At 34.2% G+C, this 8,469-nt stretch overlaps 2 protein-coding genes across 3 annotated transcripts; both read right to left on the reverse strand.

The window, feature by feature from the left end:
- Positions 928–1,745, reverse strand: LOC109358947 (vegetative cell wall protein gp1-like). Its single transcript, XM_019603458.1, has one exon. The coding sequence runs from the start codon at positions 1,658–1,660 to the stop codon at positions 1,160–1,162; it is 501 nt and encodes a 166-aa protein (XP_019459003.1). The 5' UTR covers positions 1,661–1,745; the 3' UTR covers positions 928–1,159.
- Positions 2,876–7,559, reverse strand: LOC109358692 (protein disulfide isomerase-like 1-4). 2 transcript variants are annotated; one of them, XM_019603083.1, is made up of 13 exons: positions 7,001–7,559; positions 6,783–6,912; positions 5,979–6,144; positions 5,774–5,892; positions 5,569–5,649; positions 4,572–4,658; positions 4,361–4,435; positions 4,188–4,256; positions 4,010–4,090; positions 3,788–3,922; positions 3,519–3,575; positions 3,224–3,363; positions 2,876–3,125 (listed from the first exon to the last, which is right to left on the reverse strand). In XM_019603083.1, exons 1-13 carry the CDS (start codon positions 7,525–7,527, stop codon positions 3,104–3,106), a joined length of 1,689 nt encoding a protein of 562 aa, XP_019458628.1. In that variant the 5' UTR covers positions 7,528–7,559; the 3' UTR covers positions 2,876–3,103. The 2 variants fall into 2 exon arrangements, with proteins under 2 accessions (XP_019458628.1, XP_019458627.1); XM_019603082.1 differs by having other exon boundaries at positions 2,876–3,111; positions 3,180–3,363; positions 7,001–7,558.

Below are 8,469 nucleotides of genomic sequence, written 5' to 3' on the forward strand. Positions count from 1 at the left end.
GATGAGCAACTACCTTACCTATTTACAAATCAAATAATATTTGTGTGTCATCCTCAATCAACCGCTGAAGATTTGTTTGAAAACTCAAATATTATACTTTGATGCACACTTTTTATTTTTGGTTTCCTTATAAAATATCTTTAGGGGACTCATAATCATGACTTTTTTATCAAACCGGATATCAATTTTGTCTGGAGGTGTAGACTACATTTGAATGAGTTTTAAAATTATGCAAATGTCCAAGCAATGAAGACTAGGCCTCTTTATTAATTAATCCAAACCAAATTCAGCAGAATTAAGTAGTATTGGTTGCCACGTTTTTTTCTTTGGTGGGGTTTGAGTATTGCCTCCCACGTTAGTAGTATATATCACATCTTTCAATCAATTTAGCAACTTATTATTTATTTATTTTCATTATACCATTTTGAATTTCTCTCTCCACTTTATTTCAGTATTATTTTTTCTTTCCTCGCAATATTGAAAGAGTAATAATGTATTTGGTAAAGAAATAATTAATAACATGAGCGATTTTTTTATGAAAAAAGCCACCTTATAAAGAAGGGTGAGAGTAAATGAACATTTTTTTTTATAGGAGCTTCCAAAATTGGCCTCATTCAATTTCTTTTCACCTCACCAAATTAATGATTTTATCTTATCTAGGTAATCAATTAAATTAAATATATTTTGGTTACAAAATCAATTAAGTAATAAATAAAAGTAATATAAAAAGCAACAAAACTAAAAACTCAAAAGTTTAGGATAATAAAGGGTTGACAATAAAGAATAAAGGTAAATGGGGAAATGAGTTGAAAATAAGTTGCAAAAACTTAATCTTCATTTCATTCATTTAGTTATGTTTTCAAATATCGCTTAAATAGTAGATCCTGTTACGATAAGGAAACAAATATCCGAATCGAAAAAATTAGATGTAAATGATTCTCTACTGAGAAACGTGCAACTCAAGAAAACAGAATAGTACTACACCATACACGAATTGGTTTGAAAATTTGACTATTACAAGTAGCAATGAAATGAGATCTGATAAAATGATGATTGATATACCTTATAAACCGAAGCAGCAATATATTTGAATGATAACGAAAAGAATCTAGAATCAAATTGAATCACAACAAGCATGGACTATGTATAAATCAGGCTTTTACAGAATCTCTGTCCTTGCGGTGTATCCAAACTGAGAGCGCCGTATATTCTGCTGTCTCTTCTTGTATACCACTCCTCCTATTACGATCACTCCCGCCACCACTATCACTCCGATCGCTATTCCAGCTTTCTTTCCGCTGTTGCTCCCTCCTCCCGACGATTTCTCCACCACATTCTCATCCGCAGCTGCTGCGTGGTTAATTGAACCTCTATCCGCCGGAGCTGGTGCCGGAGACGGAGATGGAGAATCTTCCGGTGAAGGAACGGGAGATGGAGAATCTTCCGGCGATTTACCTGGAGATGGAGAAGGACTCTTCGGAGAAGGAGCAGGAGGCGATGGAGGTAAGCTCGGAGCAGAATCTGGAGCAGAATCCGGAGAAGGAGAATCGGAGGGTGATGGTGACGGAGTCGGTGGTGAATCGGCGGAGACGGTTAAGCGGTGAGGTGGAACAGAGAGAAACAAGAGAAGAAGAAAAATGGAAAATGTTACGTTATCCATTTTCTTGGATCTGAAAATGGAAAAGAAAGTGAAGAGAAGAAAGAAAGTGTTCGAAGGAAACGGGATCTGGGTCTTGCTGAGAAGAGTGATAAAACGGTTTATATAGGGGGGGATTGAGAGTCTAGGATTTTAACACGTGGCAATGTGAGATATAGAAAGACGGCACGATTTACCAGAACTGTAACACTTCCGAAATGTAAAATAATATAATTCTAGAAAAGAAAATGATACATTCTCCTACTATTTTTTGTGAGTAGAAGAATTAGTATGAAGACTCTTCTACAAATATATATCATTACTTTTTTCGAATATATAGGGGTAGCGTGGAATGAGGAAAGTGGATTTCTTTTTTGTTTAAGATTAATTAAAAAGGAAGCAAGTGCATGTGAAATGTGACAGAAATGAGAGTTTTCGGGTATTAGATACTAGTGAGAATCATGAGGTGATGTTGAGATAGGTTAATTGAATTTAGTAACAATTATAAAAACTTATTTGTTGTTCTCTAACTTGTTTTTATTTTATTTTAATCATATTCTTAAGTAAAATTCACAATATTGATACCATTAAGTTTAAAATTTAAAGATATATAAAACGAAATGGTGTGATACGATGGAAAGTGATTTTTATGCATTTGGACACGCATCAATATTTTTAAAATGGCAAATCTTGCTTTTCATGCTATTGAAGAAAGAACTACGTTAAAGAATCCTTTTTTTAAGGGGCGCTTAAATAATCATCTATTTTTATTTACATAACTTTTAGCGTTTATGATTTAGAAATTAATAAAAAGGATTTCATCGTAATTTATTATATTGAGAATATACATAATCTTTTTATAAAAAGCTGTGAAGTGATGGGCACACGATAAAATTTTGGAGAATGCTAACTAGTTATAGCAACATTACTTGGGGATTAGAGTATGATTATTTAATACTCTCCCAATAACTTTATGAATATGTTCCGGGACAAATGAACACAATTATTGAGTTTTAATAAAATCATTTATTGTATACTTCTCATTTCCTCTTCACTTTACTATCTTTTTCCCTCTCCATGGTAAATAAGGGTAAGAGTATAATTAATAAAGAAGTTATTAATATACTGTTGAAACTTTGAAAATAATCATTAAATAGAAACAAAATTAACTAAAAAACGATAAAGGAAGAGAATACAAAGTTGTAATTTATTAAATTTGTAAATAATATTATTAAGCCCAATGCCAAATGGAATATATAAGAGGATGGATAAGGTAAACTCTGGGGGAATTATTTTATTGAAGTCTCACCAAAATTCATAAATACTGAAGCTAGTAATAATACACATGTTGCCTCATTTGTCCACCTCTTCAACCCGTGATTTCAGTACCATTTTTAGGGCATGGGTGTGGAGAAATAGATTGTTTTTGTTTGTCCTAATGCCTCATTATAAATAAATAGAAGTATATTACTTAACTAACAGTTCATCCCGGCTCGGACAGGATTGCCTCTAGTGCGAGGATACCTGTGGGAAACCAAAAAAACTCACAATTCATCCTTCACGTCCTCACTGCTACTCTGCCTCTCCTTAGAATCACCACTCTCCTTGGCATCAGAACTTTGGGGTTTAGAGGTTGAGGTTGGTTTCTGGAGCTTGAAAGGGATTGATGCATTTTTCTTCAGGAACTTATAAAGGGCTACCACTGTTCGATCTGTATCAACGGTAATCTGCAGACACAGGGAATTGATCATATATTTAATCACCTAATGATAATGCTTGTGCAGATCTTGCACACGAAAAATTATTCAAAAGAAGAGAAAAACAGCTATGTGAATCTGTAGTTGAATAGATAAAATATGAGTTGTTTTGAATATTCACGTACAGGGCCGAAACTCTTGTCTCCTGCTGGGAAGAATAGAAGAGTGGGGAATCCATCAGCCTGCATTGTGAATGCAAATCGATATCGATCAGTAACTCTCAAATATTATCATTTTAAGTACTGATGCATTCATGAGAGCATAATGGCTTATGTTCGATGCTTGATTGAAAATTCAAGACCTGGCATGAGTTAGACAAAAGCCACTTCAATTGATAATAGCAATAGCATATATACCATATGCTTGCAACATCTTTGTTCATATTGGGGTTTACCTTTGCCCTTGGATGTTCGTTTGTTGTTCCATCCATTTTGGCTATTACAATAGACTCAATACTGCTAAGATGTTTTGCAAGCTTGTTGTATATTGGTTCCAGTGCTTGGCAATGTCCACACCAGGGAGCGTAAATCTGATATTCCAACAACCATCAAATTAACATGAACAGGGTGCATATCTAAATATAATTCATAAAGTAGAGAGAGGGCTAAAATTGTACCTCGAGGAGAACATCCTTTGACTCATCCAAGACAATTTCATCAAAGTTACTCCCAACAACTATTTTCACATCACCATCATCCTGTTAACAAGTTGTCAAACCCATGACATTAGACATGAAAGTCTGGGTCAGCAGGACATACTTGTTGAAGTATAGGACAAAAGTCGAAATAACTTACACTTTCAGGAACTGGATCTGACTTCAAGTAGGGCTTTAGCTTGCCTTCAAGGAAATTTTCCCCAAATACCTGTGATAAAATAAATATTTGTAATTTAAACTATAATATTGCTTTGAAAACATTATTAAATAACATTGCAACAAAACTAAGAGCTCTGGGCAAGAAAAGGGTACCTTTATGTTGTCAAAAGTCACCTCGTCATCAAGAACAAATTTTTTTCCATCTTCATTTCCAGTGTATGCAAGTACCTGTATTGCCAAATTCACAGGGTTAACTAAATTTACTTCCAATGATTTAGACTTGAAGGGAGTAATATGTTAATGTCATGAGTTTCATTGCTTAAATACACTTGAATAGAATTAAAAAGGAAGAAGAAAAAAGTACTTTTGGAGCATCCCCACCGATACCAAAGTACTCTGAAACGGGCTTTCCAACTTCTTCATTGTCCGATTCCACATATACAAAGATCAGCTGAAACAGAAAATTGCAAGAAAGTGTTGGAAGTAAATTTTAATATTTCTTAAAAGTTAAAATGAAATATGGGACATTTTATCAGTAAAATGCCACAAAACCAGAAAAGAAGGAACTTTCAAATATCACCCATATCAGCACCCAGCACACGTCAATTTTTTTCATGATTTTACAAGTAGGGTCAAGGTTACTAATTATGGCGAGGCATGCACTGGTGGGGTATTTGTAAAATTGAAGAAGTTTATATTTGATTGAGTAAGACATAGTTTTGCACTGTATAAAGTTGATCAGGTTATGAACTATGCCTATTTTGTTTAAAATTTGGCTGTGATATAACATTGGTTGAAATATTGTTTGCTAAACCTTGATGAATCTTTTTTTAAAATATCAGATATAATGAAACAGATAAATGAAGATAGAGAACAAAGGAAACATGAAATTTTTGGCCAAGATAAAAAGCTACCTTAAAAAGGAATTCTGTGCTGTTACTACCCGTGAACATTTTGACTAAAAACGATCTAATTAAAAAAGCTTTCCCAAAAAAAAACTAGCCTAAAAAAGTTAGTGATTACCATTTACCAAACACACGATATTTTAAAACCTACTCCATCGTACCTGGCTATCAATTTTGTTTATAGTTTGGCAAAACAATACCGTGGGAAACTATGTTATTATTTACTTAGTCATTAACTCAATTCTGTGACTTCTAAACTAGATTTTATCAATCTCATCCTTCCAATTCTCTTTCATTATCCTCTCAGCTATACTCTGCAACTGATCTTTTACGAAAAGCAAGGGATTTTGTTCAACTTGCACTGTTCTTAAATAAAAGGCATATATAAGTTTGTCTATAGTCTAAAAACATAACGTCATAGCGGAGTATTATAAAATAGACTGTATGAAAATATACCTTCCCCTTGAAAGATTTTGCTGCTTCTCGAAATACTGGGATCAACTTCTCTGAATCATTTGAAGTAGCAAAGAGCAACAACTAAAAATAAAGTTTCAAACCCATAACATTGTCAGAAGAATGTTGTGATTTCATTTGCGAATAATATTTTTCTTCTGAGATCAGCAATATAGCAAGAAACATCAACATGTACATAAATAACAACCTGGTACTTGGTTGGATTTTCAAATATTTCTGGAGCACCTTCCATTGTAAAAACTGTTACCAAAGGAAGCTTGTTGGTTGTCACAAAGTTTTCTATTTCAGACTTTGCAAACTGGCCATCTGCAGGGACATATAAAATACATCAAGTTTACAAGAAATAAAACTCCCTTTTTAGACAAAAGAGAGAAGAATGAGAAGAAAATAACCAAAATGGTTGAGTTTTTCATCCTCTTTTTTGATCAGGACCAAAGCTGGGCGTTTAACATTGGGGTCAATATGGAAAAGCTTCGCCACATCAGGATTCACAGTTTGATAAAAATTGACATCATCTTCAAGTCTTGAAGCGGCAGCTAGCTCATCACTCTCAGGGCCCTGCATTGTTATGATGGGATAAGATAAATGAAGCACACGAACCAACAATTTCATATAGTCAACTATTCCATCTTAAACCAATCATTAAGTCATTTAATCCAGATAATCAAGGAAAACAAATGGCTCAGCTTCATCGAAAAAATATAAGTAGATTGACATGAAGTGAAGCAACCCATTTCACAAACCAAATTATAGAAACAAATGGACATTTGATTCAAGTAATAAAATACAAACTCCACTTGCACTTGATAACAAATCCTACAAGATATGTTGGGAAAAGAGTAAGAGGGTGTTTGGTTCAGATTACTTTAAAGGAACAACAGTTGTTGTGGCTCAAACTATAATCTGCTGCAAAAGATGTTTCCTACAGCTGTTTTTGGGAGAGAAAAACTGATTTTTTTTAAAGGACGTCAAGATTATGAGAATAAGGTTATTTTCGAATTTGAACCAAACACATCCTTAAGTATCCAAGTTCATCCCGAAAACAAATGCGGCCCCCAATTTAATCGGATAAATAAAAAATCGCAACAAAGTCCCCTAAGAACAAGACAAATCTTAATAATACATTAATCAAATTATGCAATTTCTAAAGTACAAATTCGGTATTTAACCTTTATAAAAATATGAATAATACTTACAACTAAAGAGTTGATAAAGCCCAACACAACTTTGGACTCAGATGTCAAAATGCGTTCAGCATCATCCAAACTAGTTATGTTGTAAATACCAGGTCCTGTCTTCTTCTTAATCCAACTCACAATAGCATCCCTATAATTAAGATCCAATGTTTCAAATTTCAATATAAATCGCTGAAATTCAAAATTGCAACAAAAATTAAAAATAAAATTAACATTACTTAGTCCTGAGGCCTTTGTAAGGTTTATGAACTCCATCAACGAAGAAATAGAGAGTAGGGAATCCCTCAATTTCATACTGATTTCCCAATTCACTTTCTTCAGTAGCATCAACCTTCGCCAAAATGACATTTTCGCCCTTCAATTGAGTCGCAGCTTCAGCATATTGAGGAGCCAGTTCCTGACAGTGACCGCACCAAGGCGCATAGAATTCAACTAAAACGAAACGGTTACTGTTAACGAAGTCGCTGAAGTTATTGTTCTTCAAAACGACGACGTCCTTGTCGTCGATCTCGGGTAAATTGTACTCGTCGTGATCGAAGTCTCCGAGATCTGATTCGTAGTCTTGGAAGTTCTCGGGATCGGGGTAGTCATAGTGATGGTGGTGGTCGGAAGTGGTGGTTTCATCGGAGTCTTCAAGGAAGCTGAGATCTTCGCCGTCGTCGTCGACGGTGACGGTGGAGGAAATGAGAGAGAATGAAGAAAAGAGAAGAAGGGTTGTGAGAGAAAGAAGAAGAAAGGTTCTCATTGTTGAAATGAAGAGAATTGAAGAGAAGAAGAGAGAAAAGATCTATGAACTCTTTCTGTTTTTGTTTCTGTTTCACTTTGTTGACTTTCAACTTCAACTACTAATCTTTTTCCTTTTACGACGACGTTTCTTCTTTCATAAAACCTCATTCATAAACCCATAGTCTCTTCAAACTAGGGGTGTTCGCAGTTCATTTGGATCGGTTTTTAAGCAAAAAATCATCCGATCCAAACGTGTAATTAGTATGCGGTCCGATCTGGTCCGGTCCATTTATATTAAGATGTCCGATCCAATCCGGTCCAAATATTATATGCGGTTTCGGTCCGGTTTGGATCGGTCTATTTTTTAGATATAAACATATAAATTCCTTCAATATTAGCTTATTGCTTACGACAGTTTAATAGCAAGATTAGAAACATCAATATTCATATTGTTACGACAGTTTATATGCGTTTTTGCTGTGTTTAGCTTATTGCTTAATGCTTATGTGATATATTTTAGTTAACTTAATAATATCGGTCCGGTCTGGATCGGTCTGGATCCCAGACGTGAAACCGAAGACCAGACCGGACCGATCGGTCCTTAAAAATTAAATCCAATACGATCCAAATACATTCGGTTTTTGCGGTTTCGGTCTACTTTGGATCGGTTTGCGGTTTTTGTTTTGGACCGGTCTGGATTTGAACACCCCTAGTTCAAACTTCAAAAGGTAATAAATCTTATATATATTTAGTTTTTTTTATCAAATTACATATCTAATTTCTTTTTCTATATTTTTGTTAATTTCAGTTTTTTCTATGACATTTTGTAAATTTCTATTTTATAACTTTTGAACATTTTGTTAATTTCATTTAACTCATTAATCATTTTACATTTACATTTAATGTTTATAAGCTTCTGACCGGTGCATTTTACTGGTTGCATCACCTACTATTCATTTTG

Source organism: Lupinus angustifolius, chromosome LG10 (assembly GCF_001865875.1).
Source record: "Lupinus angustifolius cultivar Tanjil chromosome LG10, LupAngTanjil_v1.0, whole genome shotgun sequence".
Lineage (NCBI taxonomy): Eukaryota > Viridiplantae > Streptophyta > Magnoliopsida > Fabales > Fabaceae > Lupinus > Lupinus angustifolius.

Bases quoted from the DNA above. Each gene is read 5' to 3' on its own strand.
- LOC109358692 (XM_019603082.1), bottom strand. From the start codon at position 7,527: ATGAGAACCTTTCTTCTTCTTTCTCTCACAACCCTTCTTCTCTTTTCT. The intron at 4,436-4,571 runs GTACTTTTTTCT...TTGGCAATACAG, and splicing joins TCGGTGGGGATGCTCCAAAA to GTACTTGCATACACTGGAAA. The intron at 4,091-4,187 runs GTAAGTTATTTC...ACTTGTTAACAG, and splicing joins CAGATCCAGTTCCTGAAAGT to GATGATGGTGATGTGAAAAT.
- LOC109358947 (XM_019603458.1), bottom strand. From the start codon at position 1,660: ATGGATAACGTAACATTTTCCATTTTTCTTCTTCTCTTGTTTCTCTCT.